The following is a 23,205-nucleotide window of genomic DNA, read 5'->3' on the forward strand; positions in this document are numbered from 1 at the left end:
TGGAAGAAATCTGTGCTTCTGAAGTAACTGGAAAACAGTAGATTTCACAAATAAAACAATCAGCATTTATTGTTGTATTACAAAACACTTCATATTTTGGCAATATTTTACAGTTTATCCTTTTCCTTCTTGGGGTCTGTTGAAGAGGTATGTGGGGAAAAAGAGAAGATAATGTTGAAATCAAAGATTAACTGTCAATGTCTTTCTTAAAAAAAATCCTCCCAAACTGCCCCAGTCCCTCCCACCAAAATAAAAACCTAATTTCACTCAATTCCACTATCCAAAGAGGCCATGGGTGAAGCGGCAGGCAAAACTCTGGCAATTTCACTATCAAACGCATCAAGAAGACAAACAAAACATTCACAGTGGTCTTCAGTATGGTCTGTTGCGTTGATCATTTCTGAAATCATTTCTGAAAGGGAAGGAAAAGAGACATAGGAAATCCTTGAAGCAAGCTAAGTAACAGGCCTTTATTTATTAACCTAAATAATAGGCTCAATAATAGCTACTTCAGGATATTCTCCCCTTTTTAAATAGCTTTATCCCACACCGCTCACAAAACACATTCACTGGTAAATTGATTCCTCTTCTCCAAATGCTCCTATCAGTAATTCATGCTTTCATAGCACAGTTGTGTCCACACACGAACAGCACTGTTATCCCACGGTCTCTATCACTCCCACAATGTTTATTCTGCAGAACCAGGCAAGTAAAAAGGACCTGCTTACCTTCCACCCATTTTACCACCATAGCCACCTCCCCGATCTCCGCCTCGGCCACCACGGCCTCGATATCCTCTTTCTCCTCCATAGCCACCTCTCCCACGGAAATCTAGAGAGGAAAATGGAAAAGTCAATACATCATCTGGACTTGTCAAAAAGCTGCAGAACATCCTTAACACTTTTCCCTATTTCTGCTTTTTAAACACACACCTCCTGAGGGACGTGAATCTTCTGGTCTGGGCTCACCACACTGGTTGCAGGAATTCCTGCGGGCAAAGTTCATATTACCGCAGGCCCTGGAAAAGAGAAGAGGATTCACCAGACTTAGTGGCTAAGAAACTCAAAGAGCACACACGAAACACCACTGCCCAATTAAAATGACACTTACGGGTTAGGACAAACCCAATCACCATTTTTGGGTTCCCCACTTCTACCCTGGAAGCCCCCACCTCTTCCATATCCACCTCGTGAACCTGTAGACAGAATTATAATCAGAATAAAGGAGGGCAAGTGGCTAATGACCTATACATGAGAAACATTTATTAAGGACTGTCACTGGCTTCAGAACCCAAGTGGCAGAGAGACCTTCCATGTGAAAGAAAGGGAAAACAAGGTAATCAAATCCCTACCAGGCAAATCTTTGAAGCATAGGGACTTTGGAAGAAGCTGCTAGTGACAAGGACAAACAATTGTAGTGCTGCAAAATTCATCATTCAGGAATTATTTTTTTAATGCTGGATTTACTGTTAGGTAGCTGGAAGATGTAGGCAATCACCTGAAATTTCAGCCAGCACCAAATCTTAACAGGATTCTATGTCCTGAAGTACTTCATTTGGACAACTGAAATATGCATGAGCATAAAAGCAGATTTAGAATTTATTAGAATTTAGGCACATGGGGAAAAATATGATTCAAGAATAGCACATGATAGGCAGCGCAGTTTGTATCATCAAAGATTTTCTATAAATTATTTTTCAGCAATAAAAGGGAATTTTAGCAGCTTGAAGAGTCAATGTACAAATAAATATCCACTAATGGCATTAAAAAAAATTGGGTAAAGATTGAATAATGTATAAGATCAATCACATATGGTCAGAGCTGGTCACAAAACAAACAAACCAAACTTGAAAACCACTCTGTCTGGATTAATGTCAGGATGTATCTGACACAAATGCAGAGGCAACATAGTTCCTGCATTCTGCATCAAAAAATCAGGTATTTTCACACCTAGGTAAGTTCTTGAAGAGTCTTTTTATCATCCTTCAAAACTGCCGAACTTAGGAACTAAAATTTGTTGAAAGTCACTGTATAAAGCACGTTTCTTATAAATTACCATTTTACAGAAATGTGCATCTTGTGGACCACAGATAAAGCTCTATTATGCAGAGGCAGGGAATTTATTTAAGGAATTTAAACATCCAACTGCTGCTCCACGTCAGCAGGAGTTGGATAATTTACCTCACTTAATACCATGTGGAAACAGAGCGTCTCAAGACTTGGCTGTAAAATGTAAACATTCACTGGGGTTAACACTTGCATAAGTGGAAAATTGTACAGCCTTAGGGTCAGTGTTTTACTATCTCTTTACAAGCAGTGATGATACTCAAACTGGAGGATCCTGCTCATAAGGGAAGCAAAAGGCTATGTGGTGAGAAAGAGCATATTACAGCTTTCAGTTTTACTGAAATTGTCTTTCTCTTTATTACACCCTTTCATGCCGGAGCCCCAAAGGTCCACACACTTTTACAAATTACTGTGACAAGATCTTGGTTTTTATTGCCCTTTTTTTTTCTCTTTTTTCAAACAATAGTTACAAAAATATATATATTTAACTACACAATGAGAATTGGAAATCTACAGATTTTAGCCCTACCTCGACGTCCGCCACCTCCACCTCCTCTCATGAATTCAGGCCTTCTAGTTGCAAAAGAAACTTTGATAACATTGCCATTGAATTCCTTTCCTGTGGAAAGATGGAAAGCAAGAGAAAGATGAATTACCACTCTCAAGAGCACAGCAGCAAGTTCGAAAGACAAGGGGTTTGCACACACCAATTCAACACAAAGTCTCCTAAGACACTGGGATTCCAGAGTTATTCTCTTATTTTTGAAAGCACCGGCCCCTATGTGAGATGGCAACAACTAAGTTACTTACTAGTTTTTCCATAAAGCAAAACATGTTTCTTTTGATTAAAATGCAATCTGCACAGTGCAATTCATTAGAGATATTGTAAGAATATGTATTACATTTTTTGCCATGCTTATGGACAGGTAGTTTGGACGTGTTAAAACTTTTGTTTCTCCTTCCCCTATGTCAAGCAATAAGGCTTTTTTTTTACCTCAAGTCTGCAGCCATTACAAAAACAAAAGATTCTCCCAAAAGGGAAAGACATGAACCTTTAAAATATAAAGTCTCAATGATTCAGCAAGGCAAGATTTATCACAGAACTGTATGCATTTCGTTAGCAAAATAAAGGTCATCAAGTTCTGTTTAATGATAGATTTTTTTGTTCATTATTGTTTCATCCCAAAAGCAGTGTATGAACTTTTGTTATTGCCCAAGAGAACTAAATTTCCTTGGGCTCACAAGGTCCCTGGAGTAGGCACTTACAAAATAAGAAGTTTATTATTACAATAGAGTATCACTGTGTTCCCTGCATCAATCCTGAAGGTTTTCAGTTTATTTTTGGAATCTGATCTCTTTCTCCACTAAATCTATAAATGAAGAACGTGTTCTTCACCGCGTACATACAGAACATTTGGCACAAGACGGCTTTAACCCTTGCTGAAATCTAAGAATGCTACCAGAGCACTAATAATATGAAGAAAGGCTGTAGGAAACCGTTCCACATACTAACACATAGTTCCATATACAGTTCCAAGCAACTGAGAGAAAGCCAGCACACACAAAATGCCACAAAATACAGCTCTTAAAAAAGGAATGCTGAAAGGAGCATGCAGCCCCAATGAGTTTATTGAACTGCTTCCTCCACTACAGGCTAGATACATGAAAAGTGCAAAGAACAATAAATCTCACCGTCAAACCAGTCAATGGCTGCTTTAGCAGAAGGAGGATCGTCGAAAGATACTGTTGCTTCTCCCTTTGGCTTGCCAGTATCCTTATCAGTATAAAGATTTATCATAGGTTTGCCAGTCTTTTTGTTGGTCTGAAAAGAAAAGTTATTTCCTCAGTATATACTCTTAGCATAGGAAGAATATTGGGAAAGCTGATTCACGGCCAAATTGTAACGGGTAAATATCACTAGAAAGAAGATCCTGTTCAAATTAGACTGCAAAAATAGTTGCTTTTAATTGAAGGAGATAATGCCTTGCTGTCCTCCACGAAATAATGATGGGCCAAAATTGTATGAAATTGAAGTTGAGTGCAGGAAGTTGTCATTTTGAAATGCAGAAACACAAGAAATAACCATAGGAATACAGAGACTTATTTGCTATCAAGTATTAGGATGGTAATGTAGGTGTGCGGGGCAATGTTAAGGGTTATAAAGACTAAAGGACTGGAAGAGACACAAATCAATCTAAACATTACTTCTAAATTGGCACCACCAGCAATTACTTTCAATCTGGAAATTTGGAAATCCAGGTAAAAATATCTATAATTTGGGGAGTTAGAGTGAGCATTTGCTCTGACTGATACCAGTACATTTCCAATATACTAACTGTTCCTTCACATCAATGATTTCTCATTTTCCATACCTTTATAATGCCGATTTGTTTGAAGTAGTCTGCCACTTGATCTGTTGAAACATCCTCTCCCAGTCCTTGCACAAAGATGGTGTTGTTATCAGAGTTGTCAGACTCTGAATCTATTAAAAAAAAAAAACCCAAATCTATGTTTAGCACACAATTTTGTGGTTAACAACAAAGGCAGTATTTTAAGCTCGGGTCCCTGCTGGCTGGGAACAGATCCTTAAATCCCTAAAGAGTCTTCCGTGAAACAGAAGACAAGTAGGAGCATAATCCTGAAGCATCATTAACTTGAGCAGTGCGTGCACAGCACTTTTAGATGCTGCAGTACATCAGAGATGCTGCACACTCAACTTGTCCTCGGGACATCCAAATCCATCAGAAATGTACATTTTAAATAATAGACATTTATAAGAAGTATTATGGAAGTGAAAGCAGTTGGTTGGCTCGAGTTGATCTGAAATTCATCGTATTTCTTATCTGCTGCATGAAAAAAAAAATCGAAATCTCACATTCACTTTAATTAAAAAAAATCTTTTAAGAAAAAGAAGTTTTAACTAAATTGGTTTTGAGCTGTGGAAACTGCAGCCATATCCATCTATTTAGATGTATATTTTAAAAGCAATGACATAAGAGCTATGATCCCCCCACAGCCACTACTTGTTTTCTTACCAGCATCTGATTTCTGTCCATAATCCCTTGGACCTATGAAATGGATTAAAAAAAAGACTATTTTTAGGAAAAAAAAATACAACAAAATATTTAAACTATATATGCAATGCATCTAGTATCTAAGATTAACTACAGATTTAGAGAATACTTAAATTAAAATGTGCAGTAGAAGACATCTGTAGGACATTAACATGTTCTTATATTCTTTAATTTGCAGTATGTGGCAGTTGCCACACTGATGTTATGCTGGTGTTATCTTGCAAATGCTGGTTGTCAGATCACCAAGCAGTTTACCACATTTTTTTTTCTCTAGTACCTTTCTAAGCAGGATTTCTAACAACAACAACAACAAAATCCGATGAATGTCACTGTCGCCACAAATTCTTTCATGCAATTTGACAAAGGAGAAATCCAGTTTATGGCTAAAAGTTTGGCTATTAAAACTCACGAACACACCAGCCTCACCAAAATGTTATTATGCTTCTAACAAGATATTGGTGGCTTTTAGATTTATAAAGAATTTCCACTGAAACATTTTTGGATACTCGGCACTTACCACCATAATTTTTGAAGCCACCACGGTCACCACCACTGCAGAGGAAAAATTGAAGAAATGATTTCTTCCTTAAGTCTCTATGTGCTGAGCCCAAGGCTCAATCTACAGTTAACTGATCACAAGTTGAGAGTTACTGTCTAGCAGCTAAAGCACCATCTTTATGTTCTCCTCACTAGTTACTCGTGTTCAAAAATTAAATTACAAGAAAGTGAGTAATCTCACAGGGTGCTGCACTGCAGAAGGAGAGTCCTAAGGAGTGATTTAAGCTAACATATACACATTTTTTTAAACACTTCCTCCCATCCCATAAGCCAAAATGACTGCTATTATGAATTAAAAGAGAAACATTCTTTTCATAAAGGTTAATGGGCTTTAATTGTAGATGTAATTGCTACTTTGGAGCAATCACTACGTTAGTACTTTCCTAGAAGTAAAAAGAGCTGAAGTTAATTCATCTCCATTGTTACGTATTTAAATACCAGGGGCAAATTAACAATATCAGCCATTCTCTGAGAAAGGGTCTGCAGGGACCTTCTGTACTACTAGCACTTGACATTACAGAGAAGGGGCATGTGTGTGAGCTTCAAAAGCAGAGGCCGTGCAGTTTAAATTCATTCATTCTGCAACCTGTGGCACAAAATGTAGACCAAGTTAAGAGATTACACACATCAATATTCAAAGATGCGGAGGGAACCTTAAACCGGATGATACGCCTCCGATTGCTATAAACTCCCACTCCGCTAAATGCAAATGTTTATACGGGTAGGATTTTTCCCAACATCTTCAAATGCATCCATGTTATGGTATGAATATAATATAGCCAATAATCGAAGCCTTTAGGAAAAAATACAATGGTTGGATTTTTTTTTTTTTTTTTTAGAAAGTCAATCATCATATCTTATAAATACTGACTTGCAGTGCCTTGAACAACTGCCTGCTTGTCCTTCCCTGCATGGGGAATACAACTACTACCTGAAAATGAGGCCAGTTCACCCATGCCAGATGATGCCAGCTCTCACAGGAGGTGGCTCAGATGGCCTTTTAGTGGAGGATTTTGGCCTGCGCTGGGTTTATCTCCAAACTCCAGGGCTGAAACTGATGTGACAGATGAGCGGACGCTGCAGCAGCGTGCTCTGCAACGAGGAGCCACTCCGGGTTTTAATCCAGCCTAACTACCAACACATCCAAACGTGGGCTCCAAACATGGGGCGCATGCACCCCAGCAAAAGGCAGTGAAAGGAAAATTAGGGAGTAATTTCTTTGGGACACTGTATATCTGATTACTGGTACAGCAAATGCAGCTGTGAATGGAAGGTAGAGCTTACTTAACATTGTTAGGTATAGCTGACAATGAACGACAGTGAATGGAGGGTATAGCTTACATACCTATAGTGACAGTGAATGGAAGGTATAGCTTACTTAACTAAAAAAAGTCCAAAATGAGGGGCAAAGGGCAATAAGGTTTCAATGGATATTATCCAAACTGCACTGATAGTGTCTTTTTCCCTGCATGGTCATTTATGGTCTTTCTTGACAAACATAATACTCATATATATTATCAGAGAATATCACCTTTCCTGGGCCTCTTCTTGAAATACTTTTTGCTGCAGATTTTAAATTACTATTCCACAGAAAGCATCTGAACATTAAATGACTGTGTTATTTACTCATAAGCAATTAGTTCTGCTCATTAAAGGGGTAGAATTATTTCATATTACATGGTAAATTAGAGCTGATCTTTATTCAAAGCTGGCTATTTTCAAAGACTGATGATAAAACCATAGTGGTGATCATAAAAAAGAAATTTTACTGTAAATATCTTTCTGCCACCTCCAATTCACTTCATTTAAAGGAAACTTTGTTATGACACAACGATCACCAGTAAGAAGCCTGCTTCTCTGGAATATGAGCTCAGAAATAACAGATACTACAACAGTGAATACATCAACCATGCAAACATTAGCCAGATTTCAAACTCTGCATCATGGTCCCATCATCGGGACGGCATTAACCAGCAGCACAGGTACATTTTCTGATTTGAAAGTATACAGCAGCAGAGATATAAATTAATAAGTAAACAAAATATCCTAAAACACACAGAAAATCATTACGACCAACACAACCAGGAGGAAGCATGTATAGGATGTTAGGGTAAATGTGTGCACAGTGATTCTGAGATCAGATGGAGCTGGATATATATCATCTACAACAAGTTATAGTGCAATCAGCGCATTGTAATCAGTCTGTGTAGAACAAGCTTTTGCCCAAAGGTGCTTCAGGGTGTCATCTTCTGCTCAGTATCACATGATTAGCTTAACTAAAACCTGCCTCAATTTTATGATCGACAAAAATTTGCGCCGTATTTTGGTTTCCCTTCACAGAAATTTATAAATTTAGTGTGTTAGTGCTAAGAAGAGTGGGCAGAGCTGCCTAAGATCCCCAAAAGCTCGATCAGTGAGCCAGCAGTAAATAAGAGAAGCTCACATCTGCAGTACGTATGGAAGGTGTATAAAACCCGCAGCACTCAAAGCAGCAGCAGATGGTTATGAGTATTACTCCCAAGGAGCTTATTATTTATCTCTTAGCATCTTCCTGTAAACTTAGACTTTTAACAAGCAAGCAAGACATGTGGCTCTGCTTGCACCAAGCAAATTCAAACACGGAAATTGGTTCCAAGCAGTAGTTTCCACAGTCGTGATTTACGCCACAACGAGACCTCCAATGTTGCCTTAATCACAGCAACGAAATTACCTCCCGCTCCCGTGACAGAGCCTGGGAAATACTAAACTGCAGCATTTCACAGTCTATTGCTCTTTCAGCTTGCACACAGACCAAATAGATGGGTGACCAAAAGTTCTGTTTTTACATCCTCCGAAACAATCATGTATCTGTAGCTAAAATTCAGCAGTGCCACCACCAAAGATAATAAATAAAAGTGAGGAAATTGCAAGCAGACAGAAGGTGTACGTGGCATTATTCTTAGTGATAAAACTTACACGCCACAAAAGGAATTATTAGATATCTTTTTTTCTCCTGCACTGTCTCACACATTTAATTCTATTTACTCTGCAGTAGATGATGCTTCATTTAAGCATTGCTGGAATCACTCTCCAATAGCTTGACTGGCAGAATAGCACTAAGAATCCAGGAACCAAATTTCAGCCTCTAACATGCATCTATATCTCATCAGGTATGTAGGAGTTACATCTAAGAATGTATTTTTATGAACAAGAAAGGAGTGCTAAGTGCACCAATAAATCACTGCCGGAGAACTTTCTTTTTTGCTGCCTATCTTTTTATTGCCTCTGTTCATGTTTCTCCAAAGTCTATGCAAGGTTAAACTCCAGCATATATAATAACTGGTTGAATATTAATTGTGAACAAAACAACATATTTTATAAACCACTTTCACTATGCTGCATTTTCTTAATACCCTAATACACTAATTTCCACTCAGAACAACTAACGTAGTAATTAAAATGCAGTAAGCAAGTTTTTGCTTAAGCCTGTACAAGAAAAACCTATGTCAAGTTAGAATTTCAGTGCAAATCCTAACCCATCAGATGCAGTTTAAAAAAGGATTTGCTATGTAGCAAACAGAATGGATGTGCAATTCAAGGCAAAATTCCTCCCATTTAGTCCTCCCATTTCAACAGAAGGGCAATGGTGCCGGGATGGCTCCTTCACTGCCTTGGATGGCTCTCCCAGGATGAAGAAAAAGTGACTCTGCTTTGTATCATTCCCATTGTACGTCTCACTTAGATGCTTAACCAAAAAAACATTCAGTCCCACTACCACAGTAGGTATTAAATTCCTTAATTTTCCAATGAACACTCTTAAAAAAAAAAAAAAAAAACCCACAAACAACTTATTCCACACAGAAATGTGCAAGAACCAAGAATGAAAGGTTGACCTCTCCAATCCATTGTGTACCTGCTCGCTATCTGCAAGACCTCAAAGATTAGTCTTCCCTATGATGGGTTTGCAACAAAATGTGATTTTGATTCTTGTACAAAGTTGAATTTGTGGGACTATCAATCATTAAAGCTTTAAGAGAAAAAAGTGAAAAAAATCTATTTTTTTAAAAGTCATAAAAGATACGTCAAAATCATTGAAAAACCTGAATAATTTTGAAAACCTGAATTTACTAAGTGAACATCTGACACATATGAAAATTATTATTTTCTATCTTAACACTATCAGCTAAGGTATACGAATAGCAATTTCTTAAAAGATAGTTTCCATCCACAGTGCTGCCTGATTTTGCACATGCACCAAAGAAAAATGAGTGTTGCGTGCATTCACAACGGTCAATATTCAAGCCATTCTGGTTTTCAAAATAACAACACTCTAACATCATCAACTATGTTTTAAAATATTTAAAATTTTATACATAGTCATAAAAATGAAAACACTCAAAATTTAACAATGCTAATTTGGTTTTGCCCTAAAGATTCCAGGATAATTTACTGCACCTCCAGTGTACAGTAAGATGATCTGCATGCAGAATAATTATTTGTATAGGCCACCACAACCAGCAATAATCCTGTAGGAAATCAAGGCTGTAGCCAAAGTCACCAGAGCAGGACAGCAAGAAGCCAGCAGTGACACTTGGAAGATGCCCTGCCCAGCACTGCCCAACACATTAGGTGATGCAGCTGTAAGAACATCAGCGACTACACAACATTCCTGCTGCACAGCAAGCTGCAACAAATTCTACCTACTTTTAAATGTCAATCAAGCCATTTTTGTTAAAAGCTCTCAGAAAAGATACTAATGAGCTTTGATCTCAAGTTAACTTTTTTTTTTGGTAATGCTAAGGAAGCAGAAATGGAAAAATCCAAAACAAGCACTATATAATTGAGAAGTCTGTGTGTTTAAATGATACAGAGTTTGAGTTGCCAGAATGCAACTATACATTACTTCTTCATCACCATAAAAACTGAAGTGGACATTTTTACAGCAGAAAAGTAACTGTGTAGGTAAACTCTTTAGACTGGTATTTCCTGCTGGCAATGGAAGTTTCACAATTTAATGTTAAAATATGATTGAAGAAAAAAAATAGTTATCAGAGGTAGACCTGACATTCCAACACAAGCTATTTTTAGGGGAAAAAAAAGAAAAAAAACCAAAATATATCTAAAGAAACAAAAAATGTCCCCTGAAATCCCACATTTTCACAGTACTAAACATGACTTCTTACCTTACTGAAGTTATTTTGCCTTGATCATACAGTTTGTTATTAAACTTAACCTTCTATGCTTGTCTAATAAGCATATGACTTTGGGAAAAACACACGATTCAGAAACAGAATCTTCAATCATAATCATGCAGGAAGACTGAAGAAACATTTATGACATTCTAGTTTCAGAAAAATTATCACTATAAAAGCACTGAAGACTGTATAACTTAACAGAAGCAGACAGACTTTAACAATAAATGCCTCTAATGCCTTCCCTCAGATGAATCCAGCCCCATTTATTTATTCCCCTCCACTCCTTTCCTTCCTTTGGGCAGAGTATTATCATCCACATGAATGTGCTATAAGAAAAATTTCTTACATCTTGGAAAGACAGGGCAAGAGCTTTATTTTTACAGACGTTTATCTTACTTTTTTCTGTAAAGACAGAAGTTTGTTTCAGGGTGATAAAGCCTACCAGAAGTCTTCTTATTAGAAATGGCTCAGCAACAAACCTTTTTTTTTTTTAGTTTAAATCCAGATTTCATCATAGCAATATGGAATTTGGAATACAGAAATTCCAATATAGAATTTTGGATATGGAAAGTCCTTGCGGACACTAAAAAGATACAATTAAAAAAAAAAACAGTTTAAATTGGAAAGGGATTTTGTACTTACTTAGTTCCTTAAATTTATATTACATGAAATCCAACTGACTGTAAAGGACCACAGCAAAACACTATTAATAGCCTTTTGATCATTGTGCTACTGTGTCCCGTTAGGAAAAATAGAGTCCACCTATGTCATCAAAACAGAATTTGAGAGTTCCTTCGAAGCAGAACTTTAAATATGGTTTAAAGATAGAAATATTCTTTCTCATTTCAGACATACTGATCACACTGATTGTGCCTAAGTAATATCAGAGAGAATCGACACGAAGCATATTCCATTAAAAATATCTCCTTACGGAGATACAGCAGTTGTACTTCAAAGGGAGCCAAAGCTCAACACTGCTGGTTTATTTTATGTAAACTTGATCAGCTGAAACAAACAGCACTGTGTATTTCCAGTCCTTCATCAGGAATTCTAGCAATAACCCAGAACAGAGTGGTGTATAAAGGCTGAGCGATGCTGACACTTCTTGAAGCACTGAAGCACTCAGTGTTCTTCCTTTTAATTAATGCACACTCTACATACCTTTAATTGCTACCCAAAGGCACATAAAACACAGCCAATTGTCACAGTTTATTTTTGTAAGAAATGATAATGCAACTTGGCTGATTTAAACAGATTTTACATGAAACATCCCAAGCCCTCAGACTTACACATGTGCAGAAAATCATCTGCAAGCAGAAAATTAAACATGTGCATAAATCTTAACAAAACAGGGCCTAAGGCATTGGTAGAAGGGGTAACAGTGATGTAAGGATTTAAAATCTACCTAGCACAAACGTGTTTGGACTGATTGCTAAACCAATAATAAAAACTGCACTTTAAAAGCATTTTAAACTACAGAAAAACAGTAAAGAACAGGTAATGTTTAATACAGCAAATCAGAAGTTTAAATTTATGATAAAAATGAATTCTTTAGGAAGCAGAAAGATAATCAGTCAACCTTGGCATAATTATTGTCATCAAATTCAGAATAGTTCCCTGGCAAAGGGTTAGCTACCTTAGCTATGCATTTTGTTAAGCTTTCTCAACCCCCCTTGGGGTTTCTTGCCATTAGAAAGCAAATTTTCGTAATATTTTATTTCAAGGAAGGGACTCCCAACACTTTTCTATATTAGAACTCCCATAAGTAAAATACAGCTATGTGTCACAAAAATCAAGTGCTTTGGCCTCAATCTATCTGATGTAAAAGCTTTTCCTGAGTAAAATCCATTTATGTGCATTGCAGAATTTTAATTTTAGAAAACAACCACCTTCCATTTTCTGAACTCTTAATCTAAATCGTATTAGAAAAGGCATATAGTAAACACACAAGAAAAAAGCTTAATAATATAAGGGAAAAAAAAATGCAGGCACTGGAATGAGATCACTTACCCATATCCGGACATATGACCTCTTCCATCCATGTCATATCCCCCTCTACCTCCTCCCTGTGACCCGCCATATCCTCTATTATCTTCTCCATACCTACTCTTTTCACGACGATCATCTGGAAAAGAATGAGACAAAAAAAAAAAAAAAAAAAAAAAGAGAGAGATGTTGTTCAGGTTTGCCATTTAAAACTGGAAACCATCAATTCCTAAGCACTTCCCTTACATTATCTTTTCCAGAGAGTAACAGGACATAGTTTGGCTTTGCTCCAGCTATTGCTCTTGGTTTCCAGGGTCCCAATGCCTCTCAGAACGCAAGTATTTCCAGTTTAACTGCACCATATTTTCCCAAATATTAGGCCATAATAAACCATATTGTCCGAAGTACACTCTTCATTCCACTCTCATATAGCCTTTCTAGTTTGTATTGACAAAACAGAACACAGAAGATAGAACAAGGATACAGATCACAGTCCTTGCCACTTTTATAAAGTCAAGCAGGAAAATGGGTAGGTCTTAGAAACTTCCCATTTCCTTCTATCTGAGGATTCATCTGTATGGTAAAACTGGAACGTGAAGTGCAAAAGTCCTTCACAGTTGAGCAAGACACACCACCTTCATGCAAAAAGAAAGTCCAAAACAGATGAGAAGAAAATCCCATCCAGAAGCTGCAGAGCTCCAGTGACAAGGATTCTGCAGAGCTAACCCCCACAAATGCAGCCACAACAATTATGGGGTCCTGATTGCTTTTCATCTCCACGTAATGTTTTGAAAACCTCAACAAACATTCCCCAAAAATATAAACATGGAAAAAAAAAAGAGCTTTCTCCATTCATCAAATCATCTATCCAAGGGAGGAAACACAACTTTTCACGTGTAAAACGTCATTTGTTTCTGCTCTCAATTTTCTAGCCAATATTGAATTCATCCTGGGAGCTTTACCTTGGCTGTTGTGGCTATAGCCTCCCTTCTGAGACTGGTAGGATTGCTGAGAGTGGCCGTACGAGCTTTGGTGCTGGTTATAGCCTGACTTTTGGTCATACGAGCCCTGGTGGCCATAGCCCGACTGCTGGTCATACGAGCCCTGGTGGCCATAGCCTGACTGCTGGTCATATGAGCTTGACTGCTGGTCATAAGAGTCTTGGTTTTGTCCATAGCTTGACTGCTGGTCATAAGAGCTTTGGTGCTGACCATAGTTTGACTTTTGTTCATAAGAAGAGCCTCTTCCACTTAAAATAAACAGAATTTGTATTAATAGCTAAATGTTCACAGAACAGAGAAGAAAATAATGTTGAAAATACATGACATTGGTAAAATCTCCTAGGCATAGTTACTTCCTGAACTTTACCGGGCTATCTATATGAAAATACTACGTGTACCATCTCCCCTAGGGTATATCTGACTCCTGATAAAAGCAAGGCAGCAAACTGTGGGTTCCCAGCTCTTTCAAAACACCCTCCACGTCAAGTACATGTGCAACTTAAGAGCAGCTCTCCTCTTTACAGGCTTGCTCCCCTCTGCCCAGCAGTGTGACACTGACTGTTGCTTAGCCTGTAACCTGCTAAGCTCCAAATTCTTTTCTACAAAACCCCAAGGAAAACCTCTGCTGCTCAGGTAATATCATGTAGTTGATAATTCAGCCTCCAAAAAAAAAACCCTTTGCAATCACTGAATTGCAATCTTTTTTTTTTCAGACATTTTACCATTTTGCCAAGATTGTTTCTAATGATATCTGCTCTATATTTGCAGTCCTTTCCACTTTGGTGCCATCTGCATGTAGCATCCCACCAACGTGCATCAGAAACAGTGACAAACACCAAATGAGGGATACCCCAACTCAGTTCACCTCTACATTCCGAGAGGGAATCATCACTTACTCTTCCCTGACCACAGTTACCTAGTCAATTTTATACCAGCTGCAAGGAAATCTCATCTAGACCCCACTTCCCTAGGCTGCTGATTCTGCATGCAAAATGGAAACAAAACTATTTTGAAAATCCCGATATATGAGAACTATTGTTCCCGTAGGCTTCAGCTGGGCTACCCTGTGACAGGAGGAAATTAGATTTGAGGAACAAATCATATCCAGCAATCAATGGCCATTACTCTTCCCCTTATTTTCTGCCTGGCTGACCAGTTGTAGTTTAACTGTTTTATTTTTTTCAGGAATTGAAATTAATCACTGGCCTCTGACACCTTTTCTTCTCCTCATGCCTTTCCACAGATGATTAGGCACTCCATTTGCCATTCTCCAGGCTCTGGCTATTTTACTTGTTCTCCAAAAAGTCCCAGGAAAAAAAAAGAAAAAAAGAATTCTGAGAGCACAAGGAAAGCTTTAGCCACCATTTCAAAGCACTCTAGGATAAAGCCCTTTGGACTCACCAATCAGAAAATAACCTCTTCATTTAAGTATCATCTAACCTGCTCTCTCCCAATTCTAACCTACATCTCACTTTTAACATAACCAATCCCAGTGACAAAGACTTGGTCTTTTAGATTCTCCTAAATTGCTAAAATTTTTGTTCCTTCACTTCCAAAAAAAAAAAGTCAGTTCCATTATGGTCTTTTCAAAATCACTGATGACAGGAACGATCACAGAGAGCACCCACGATTTGCTGCTTTTTCTTCCTCCCCTCAGAATGAAAAAAGATACTATTTTGTGGCCGTCCCCTTCAACATTGATATATTTTGCTGTTTTCCACTGCCTGTCTGGTAGTTAAAAAACTATCTTACTGTCCAGACCTGTACTCAGTACAAGCCTAATAAAAACAAAGCAAAACAAAACAAAGCTTGACCACGAATCTGCCTTGTTTAAGAATGTAAAACAGAACTCAGAATGCTAGTTCCTGCTGTCGACAGGTTAGGGTATTACTTGTTTATGTTAATATATTTTGCAATAATAACAGTACATGCAGAAATCAAATAAAGGTTTGCTCAAGTTTTATTAGCTTTTAAAATACAGCAAGAATATTTGGACCTTGGACACAAGAATGAGGTAAATATCTGATCGTTTATTTTAAACAGGCCACATGATTCTCATTAAGGGAGTAATGTGAGAAGTAACCTTGCAGTCTGTACATGTAAAACTTGATAAATGAGATAATAAGTGTATTCTAGCATCAAGTACGTTAGGCTGTATTTTCCAAGGCACTTTCAAAGTTGTATCATGAATCTACCCAAAACTGTTTTAAATACCACATCAGGCAACAAAATTAAGATATATTTAAGATGGTGTAACACGCCTAACCAGTGACTGCAGTATACATATGTATTTTTAAGTTACTGATGCAGAGATGAAAGCATAGGCTTTTGAGAATCCCATTTAGTTGGGAAAAAAAAAAGAAATCATTTTCTCAAATTATATTTCTGAATCCTTTCTCCTCTTTTGACCAAGAAAAGGCATTTTAAATCATATAGAAATACGCAAATCTAAGAGCAACTAAGAATCTCCTCACTTAAAGCATATACAAAATTAATAAAGACTAGTAGAAGTTCATATACCTTTTTTTTTAATTATTATTTTTTGTCAAATATCCCAATCTTTCCTATTACATTTTCAGGCAATTGTTTAAAACAATATTATATCATTAAAGAATAGATATCTAGTCAATGTCTTTTTCTTAATTAAAATACTATACAGAAGTTTGTTCTTCATTGTAGTTATTTCTGAAGTTTCTCTTCCAATACATTCTTGACTTCAAAACAGCTCTACTCATCCTTCTCATATAAAGAAATACTCTTCCTACTCTTTCTTTCAGGCATTAAAGAGTTCTCAAAATGGAACTGGATGGTGGGGGACTTTTTTTTTAAGTAAATATACTAGGAACTTATTACAGCTATAGTTGAGAATCTACAATACTGCTAGGCAGTATTTTAAATGCTTACTTACCCTCTAGATGATCCTTTCTGCTGCCCCTGACTGCCATAAGACTGCTGGTTGTATGAACTCTGATTCTGATTTTCATAACTGGATTCATCATCATATCCCTCAGAATCTTGCCCATAACCTAGAAGTTCAACAAGATATTTTTTCTTTTTTTAGCAATTATTCACCTTTTAGTCACTGGCAATAAATGTAACAAGCTAGCCAAACCTGTTTGATTTTGTCCATAGTTCCCATGATAGCTTCCATAATTCTGTCCATAAGAGGAATTGTCTCCACTTTGCCCATAACCAGAATATCCCTGTAATTTAAAGAACATATTCAAATAAGGTAAGTTCCACTGCAGACAGTGAGTTTTCCTTCTCTAGACCTGGAATGACATCACTGCAAACTCCAAAGACAGCTGAAAACAGACTTTTTCCCCAGTACAGACAAAGACACTCAGGAACAAGCTTTTACTCAGGAGCAACTGCTTCAAGAGACTTTTGTTGTTGTTGTTGTTTTTATTTTTCCCAACTTACCTGTGTTTGTCCGTAACTCTGACTGCCCTGACTGCCATATGAAGAATAGCTGCAAGAGAAATAGGCATTTAGTAAACTGTTGCAGTGTATTTCACGTGAGTTAGGAAAAAGAAATTAAAAAAAAAAAAAGGATTTTTGCTGTTACTTTCTCTCTTTTCATTCCATTATAGCTGTTTGATTTGAGTACATTTGGAGGCATATTAGAAATGTATCAATAAATTAATGGTTAACATAGTTGCCTGACAAATCCCTTCAGAGACAAGGTTAACTTCAGTCTTGTTTGGAGCATATATTTAAGACGTGTGAAAGGTGCAGCTTACTGTAAACTGCAAGAACTCCAAGAATGTATCACCACCAACAACCTCAGGCCCAAAGATTGAAACATCACGCTAGGAATCCCAAACGGCCTGTTATTTTTCATGTTTCATTGCCAGCAACAACCAGCCCCCAACACCTACCTCTGCTGGCCTCCAGACTGACTGTAACTTCCAGAATCTAGGGGGAAAAAAAAAAAAAAAAAAAAGCAGCAAGTCAATTAACATTTTATTCCCCTGGTTACTGTAAGAGAAAGAAACTGTGGGTGGGGGAGCTCAATACACTGTATAATTTATTTACTTCCCTTGCAGAACCAGCCAACTTCCTCTTTCTTAACAGAGGAGAAAATATTAAGAATGGGGATAACAGGAGCTCAGAAGTACATGTCAAATTTTTAATCGTTTTTTTCCCCCTAGTATCATAATTCTACTTTCATGGTGTCTCTTGGAACATCAGGGATCGCACATCCCTCTCTAACAGGTATTGAACCATTATCAATGAGCAGAACGTAGCAGCTTAATTAATCAAGCAAAGAACCTCTTTGGAGGATGCCACGAGAGCTCTGCCCCAAAGGGCAAAATTTGATGGTATGAAACCAGGGATCAACTATGACATTTCCCACATTTTTTTCATAATGTAAAACCAGAAACATCCCCAAGTAGCTAGAACCATGCAGCAACGTTTTGAAAATTCACTTACAAACAAGTAGTCAAAATTTCTGTTTGGACAATTATTCCCAATTACTGTATCGCTTATCACGGAAAGAGAATCTTGAATGACAAGCACACGGAAGCAGGTGGAATCCAAAATAGCAATTCACAAAAAAAAAAGTTTCACTTGTATTTAATATGGCTCATTTAATTTGCAAATGGTACTGGCATTAGGAAAAACATGGACATTCCTATGGTTAAAAAACACTCTTCTTTTTCCACTAGCTTCACTATTGCTGCCATTCAGGATAACAGCTTTATAGTTTTCCCCTTCTTTTCAATTCCCCTCAAGCATCTATATGGCCAGATACCTAAAAAAACTGCCAATAACTCCAATAACTCTTGGTTTTCCTCCCCAGCTGAGTCTTTCCCTCATTCTCTGCATAAATCCAATCTAATCCCTACCCCCAGAACTGCCTAAAAAGCTGAAACTCATTGTGCATGATAAATGTCAAACTATAAATAAACAGACTATAATCCTTTTCTGCAACAAAAAGTATCATGTTTCCCATTCTGTATCACAAACATCTACCAGAAACTAAGGTCAGATGAAAGGTTTTAATCATTTCATGCATCCTACAAAAAGGTTTCATTCAGGTTAAACACTTCTCCTTTGGCACTGCAGAATTACATTATTTCATTGCAGTACTACCACATAATGAAAATCGAGGAGGAAAATAAAAATACCTTTAAAGTGCAATTCAAATGTTTATTGGTTTTAGCAAGGTGAAGGCCAACTTTTGTATACTGTTTCAATTTTAACGATCCCAATGATTACTGCTAAATAGGTAACAAATGACTGTTTTGCTCTGAAATGTACAACACGCTAACACTGTTTATTAAAGTAAAGAATTATAAGGGTGTTTCAGAAAAAAAAATCTTAATAATGATGCAATTAGCTACAATTTAAAGGTCTACTTTGGATTCTTTAGTATCTCATTTACAGCCTTTAACAAAAGGCAATATTTTGGAATAAGTTTGAAAGCAACCAGATACAGAGCATGTAAAATATAAACACACGGAATGCCAGGAATTTCTTCTATTAATACATTTTTCTACGTGCCAAGTATCCTTTCTTGGACTGTTGAAGTCTACAAACTTCTGACAGGATTAAGTGCTTCTGGATCAGATAATTTATTCTTGAAATTCCTGGATATGGGGTTATTTTTAATGAACCACACAAAAAAAAAAATTACCAGAAAAACATCCTGCAAAACAAGCAGCGTCTGGCAGACTAGTCATTTTGTACAGCTCTGAAACTAGAGCTCTCTGGGAGGAATCTGTTGTGGACGTTTCAAAATTGATGTTATTAAATAAATGAGCAGCATTTCTTCTTATAGAAGAAACGTTGGAAGGGAAAAAAAAAAAAAAGAGGACATAGTCTCAGGTGCTAGATGAATATTTGAGGTTTGAAAAACGAGAAGATTTTAGTTTACTGCCAAAACCTACTCACTTGGTAGGAGATGCCAGGTTCGACTTAATTTTATAATCCTTTTATAAACATTTTCTTCCCAAAGGGAAGACCTGTTCTTTGCCTTAAAGCAGCCCTTTAACACAGGGCTTGTTCCGCTATGTTTTTATTCCGTGTATGGTTTGTCGTTTATGTACCGTGGGCCGAGACGATGCTCGAGCAGCTCGTGGTGCAGAGACCTCCATGGAGCACCAAGAGCCCTGGCATTTCGCTGCTCATCCCCAGCTCCGCAAGGGCTCCATCCCTCCGCAGGGGGGTGAAGGGCAGCGGGACGGGTCGTGGAAGCCCCACGGGAGCTGGGGCGCGTGGAGCCGCACGCGCAGGGCCTGGCACCCCACTGGAGAACAGCTGGGGCTGGGGTCCTTTCCAGCGGCACCGTGGGGGGACAGGGCGGCCGCCTCCCCTGCTGGGGGGCTCCTCGGCTGCAGGGGGTCTGGGAATGGGTCTGGGAATGAGGAGGCCCGTGGGATGTCGGGGACACGCTGGGGGGGGGGGGGGCCGGAGTGGGGGGGACACGCAGTCCACCTGGGCAGGGGAGCGGGCTGCAGGCCACGCCCCCTTACGACAGCGGGGGGCGTGGCCAACCTGCACCACACCCTGACGACGAAGGGCGTGGCCTCGAGTGTGGGGGTGTGGCCCCGATGAGTGGGCGTGGTCACGCTGGAGGGGGCGTGGCCCCACGCGCCTCCGGAGGGGGCGTGGCCCCCCTCCCCCCTCTCTCCCCCCCCAGCGGGGGCAGCGCGGGAGCGGGCGCCGATGCGGGGGAGGGGAGAGGCGCCGCGCCCCCCCGCCCCGCTCCATCCCCCGCGGCCGGGGCCTTTTCTACCTGCGCCACACGGCGCCCGCCTGCGCGCGCGCTCCCACCTCTCCCCGCCGGCGAGGCGAGGCGGCCGGCGGCGGGAGCACCTACCCGAAGCCATGGCGGCGGCCTCCGGTGGCGGGCACGGCGCTGGAGACGGGCAGGGAGCGAGCGCCGCGCCGGCCGCGCGCACACTGAGGCACCCGCAGCTCGCGCGGACTGCGGGGCCCCGCAGCCAATCGGCGGGCGCGGCGCCTACCACCCGCGCGCCGGCGGCGGGGGGGGCAGCGGGGTGAGGGTCGTACCAAGTGGCTGCGGCCGGAGGGGGGCGCGGCGGCGGGCGGGACTGTACCAAGGCGCGCGGCCGGGAGGGGGCGCCGCGCCGAGGGGGCTGTGCCATTGTTAGGGGGGAGGGGGAGGGAACATGGCGTGGGTCCCTGAGCCCCTCGTGGGGACCGCCTCGTGGGGACCGCGTTGGCTCCCGCTTTCCATCCCGGGGGCATTAATGGCCCTTAGAGTGCTGTCCCTCACTGGGACACACAACTAAGCACGTGTGTGCCCGGAGAAGGGTCTGGGAACCACAGCGTTCCACAGCTTGTGGAAGATGGAGTCCAACTTCGTAAATCCCCAGGATGTATTTGGGAACTGTGCTGTGAAAATACACAGTTTGGGGTCTGTGAAAATACACAGTTTGGGGTCTGTGAAAATACAGAGCAAACTCTTCTGCTAGGTCTACACCGCAAGGAAGGAGTGTTCTGCTTTATAAACCTAGCACTTGATTCCTCTCTGTCCTTTTTGTGCCTGGTTATTCTGGCACAAAACTCTCCGGTTCAGACAAGGTTTTGCTGAGGCTTCTCTTGCTGGGGGTGTCAGACTTATTTCAGCTCTTCCGAGCGTCCAAAACCTGCTACGGGTGCAGCCAGTCTGCCACAAATCCTGGGAGACGAATCAAGGGCCTCTGGGTCACTCTGCACGCCTCTCATGCCTGGGGACAGAAGCAACCAAAATCAGGCTCTTGTTTTATAACTATAGTTTAATGTCTTTCAAATCTTTTAGGTGTCAGCTGCGTCATATTCAGGCTTGAGTCATTTCAGAACTGCTGATGGGATTTCCAAGGAGAATTTCTCAGCCTGTCAGGCTTCATAGAACATGGCAAAATCAGCGCTGTGCTTCGTGTTACAGCCAGCCAGGAAGGGAGATGAGAGAGACTGATTAAGGCTGAATTACAGAAAATGCCCCAAATCTGTGTCTTGATCCTGTGTGCTAGATTACGTTCACGGTAACAGCTAATGTAACGTCACTACTGCTGTCACCTTGCCCCCCTCGGCCTGGTCTTCCAGGGAGGAGCGTGTCAGTGTTTAAAAGACTGGCTAAGATTTGATTTAGCTTGGGGATAGTGACATTCCTCGCTGGTGGATCAGCAGCAGATAATGAGTTTCTAAACCCCTGCAGGCAGAGCAAAGGGCGCGAGGGGATCCGTGCCGCTTTGCTGATGCACATTCCTGAGACCTGGAGCAGGAGGGAGACTTCAGACCAGCCTTTTGGTGTGTTTGAAGGCTGGTGATGGGGTTCTGTAAGATAAAACTAAAGAAAATCCATCATGGTCAGAGTGATTCTTCAAAAAGCTGAATATTGACTTGGAAGAGAGGGAAAATGATCTTGGGAACCACAGGTAATACATTAAAATTGATGAACTGTTTCAAAGATGAAATCTAGTTACAACCAAAAAAAAAAAAATCTTTATTTAGTCTGAATGTCTCCTAAAAGTCACTTTTGCAGTTTCAGAGACAATGGCATCTTGCAAGGCTTGCAGAAGATGTTTAGGAAATTACCCTGGAGTAGAGCTGCATGCTTCCTGCCCAGCCACGGCCTGTGCATTCATCTGCACTGAAAGAGGAGCAGAGGAAATGGTGAATATTGCGAGATTGACACTTTTTTTTTTCACTTTTTCTTTTTTTCCTCTCTCCCAACAGCGAGTGAGGAGCACTCTCCCACTTCAGCTGTATGGGTTGAGCAGATCTGCAAACAAGTTGGGCTGTTTCTTTCCTCCGGGGCCTAACAGCAGGAGGCAAATCCCACGTCCGTGGCCTAAAATAAGTTACTGCTGAACAAGCAGTGACTGGAACGACTAATTAAATGGGAGCTTCACTTTCTGCCCAGACTTTCTGGGTTCTGCTCAGAGATCCTCATCTCCCCTCAAGCCAGCAGCTGCCTGTGACCATTGCACAAAGGGCCCCTGGGCTGCTGAGGGATTAGGGCCGCCCACAGACCAGGCGGCGGCAGCACAAAGGACATGGAAGGCTCTTTTGCTCGGCCCGGAGCCGCTCGGCACTCGAGGAGCTCGAAGGGCTCCCTAGGAGCGGCGGGGACGGGGCAGAGCCCCGAAGCGCGCGCGAAAAAAAAAAAAATGGCGGGCCGGGGCAATATGGCCGCCGCCTGTCGCCATAGTAACCGTAGGGCGCTGCAGCGCCTCTCATTACCGCGGCAACACGACCGGGCCTTCCGGTGCTCGCCGGAAGCGAGGTGCTCCCGCGCCTCCCGTTACCGCGGCAACGCGGCCCGGCCTTCCGGCTCGGCGGGTGGCAGCATGGCGGCGGCGGCGGCGGCGGGGCCGCGCTCGCCGCCCGC

General features: G+C 40.5%; 1 protein-coding gene across 1 annotated transcript; it reads right to left on the reverse strand.

The window, feature by feature from the left end:
• TAF15 (TATA-box binding protein associated factor 15) lies at positions 1–20,745 on the reverse strand. The gene is made up of 16 exons (XM_026036965.1): positions 20,689–20,745; positions 17,741–17,777; positions 17,283–17,331; positions 16,972–17,062; positions 16,768–16,885; positions 13,821–14,107; positions 12,883–12,997; positions 5,658–5,692; positions 5,102–5,134; positions 4,439–4,548; positions 3,759–3,888; positions 2,596–2,685; positions 1,111–1,195; positions 933–1,018; positions 729–831; positions 1–412 (listed from the first exon to the last, which is right to left on the reverse strand). Exons 1-16 carry the CDS (start codon positions 20,696–20,698, stop codon positions 373–375), a joined length of 1,419 nt encoding a protein of 472 aa, XP_025892750.1. The 5' UTR covers positions 20,699–20,745; the 3' UTR covers positions 1–372.
• Positions 20,746–23,205: the final 2,460 nt, after the last annotated feature.

This window comes from Nothoprocta perdicaria, unplaced genomic scaffold (assembly GCF_003342845.1).
Source record: "Nothoprocta perdicaria isolate Ctin4 unplaced genomic scaffold, notPer1 scaffold_189, whole genome shotgun sequence".
Lineage (NCBI taxonomy): Eukaryota > Metazoa > Chordata > Aves > Tinamiformes > Tinamidae > Nothoprocta > Nothoprocta perdicaria.